This window comes from Perkinsus marinus (genome assembly GCF_000006405.1).
Source record: "Perkinsus marinus ATCC 50983 genomic scaffold scf_1104296943768, whole genome shotgun sequence".
NCBI classification, from domain to species: domain Eukaryota; phylum Perkinsozoa; order Perkinsida; family Perkinsidae; genus Perkinsus; species Perkinsus marinus.
In genome coordinates this window covers 1-1346 of record NW_003211677.1, presented here as the reverse complement: position 1 = coordinate 1346, position 1346 = coordinate 1, and the positions used below count along the sequence as shown (strand labels likewise).

The 1346-nt window shown below is 51.9% G+C and overlaps 1 protein-coding gene across 1 annotated transcript; it reads right to left on the bottom strand.

Moving 5' to 3' along the window:
* Positions 1-90: 90 nt before the first annotated feature.
* Positions 91-1122, bottom strand: Pmar_PMAR017808 (hypothetical protein; the record flags this gene model as incomplete). The annotated part of the gene is made up of 1 exon (XM_002781002.1): positions 91-1122. A coding segment is annotated over one exon (1032 nt), but the record flags the coding sequence as incomplete, so codon positions are not given.
* Between the last annotated feature and the right edge of the window lie 224 nt (positions 1123-1346).

The following is a 1346-nucleotide window of genomic DNA, read 5'->3' as shown; positions in this document are numbered from 1 at the left end:
ACTAGTTGGCACGATGAAGGGGTAGTTGAGCGACCTGACCACTAGTATATCGGCCACGATAGAAGTTCGGTCGTCGAGATGTAGGATCACACTAGCTCTACCGAGAGTCGATGATTGGTGTGAGGGGTTACCGAAGATGATGGTCCGTGGATCAGGGACTAGTGGGAGGACGAGACCAGCATCACACCATCGATTATACTCATCTTCGGCACATAGCGGTTGTTCAGCACCAGAATCCAGTAGAGCGTTAGTAGCTACACGACCTTCGGGCTTGGGCGAGTCGTAGTCAGGTGATGAGATGGCTAATTTTATCATGGGTAATCCAGACCCATCGGAGTCAGTGATCTGGACTACATTAGCCTGAATCTTGGCCCCTTCGGTACCAGTAGAGCTTGAAGGGGTGGTATCGGGTTTCTGAGGTAGTGGCTCGGGACAAGCACGACTCATATGACCTCGCTTCCCACAGCGGTAGCAATTGCTGTCTCGGCAGTGAGCTTCTGGGAACCGTACGGGATCATGATGAGTCCCGCATCGAGCACAACGGAGGGATTCGAAGGCCATCTTAGATTGTTTGCAAGAGCCAGTACTGTGGTCGTGGCAGAGACAACGTTGACACCGGAACTTCCGTATGAAGTCGAGGTTGAATATAGACCCGTCTGTCACACCATCGGCAGGGCGTTGGGCTGTAGTGTCCCAAAATGTAGAAGGCTTTGGACGAGTTGAGGCCGGTTGTGTAGGAAGAGGTTGATGAGCCTGAGTTGTAGTCGCCGGACCCGCAGCAGTAGCAACATTAGTGGTGATTGACTTCCCAGCAGCGTTAGCCTTCCACGTCTTCTTGAGTGATCGGTAGAAGCCTCGAGATCTCTCACGCATCTGGACGAAGGTCTTAACGTCTTGGGCAGGGGCCCGATCTATGTCATCTTGGCCTCGCTCATCCAAACTGTTGTACCAGTGGGCGGCGGTCTCGCGGTCATCAATGGAGCCCTTCTCTCTCTGTATGGCACGGATAAGGGTAGTGAACCGACTGAGATGGCCGTCAAAGTCAGCACCGGGAGAGAGTTTAAGAAGTTGTAGTGCCTTGTAGTGGTCGAATAAGCCGGATGATTTAGCAAACTCATCCATGAGATGGTTCCACACCTTGTCGAGTAGCCTTTGGAAGTCGTTCACACTGGTACATTGAGGCGTGTCTTGCGCATCACCATATTGCAGCCGAACACTGTGGAGTTGTGAACACTCGGAGAGAGGTTATGTAGTAGGAAGAAGTATCGGGTAACCGCATCACCGTAGAGGTACATATTATGTTGGCGAACCAGTTGAGAGAATTCAGCGAAGGATCTCGGATCATC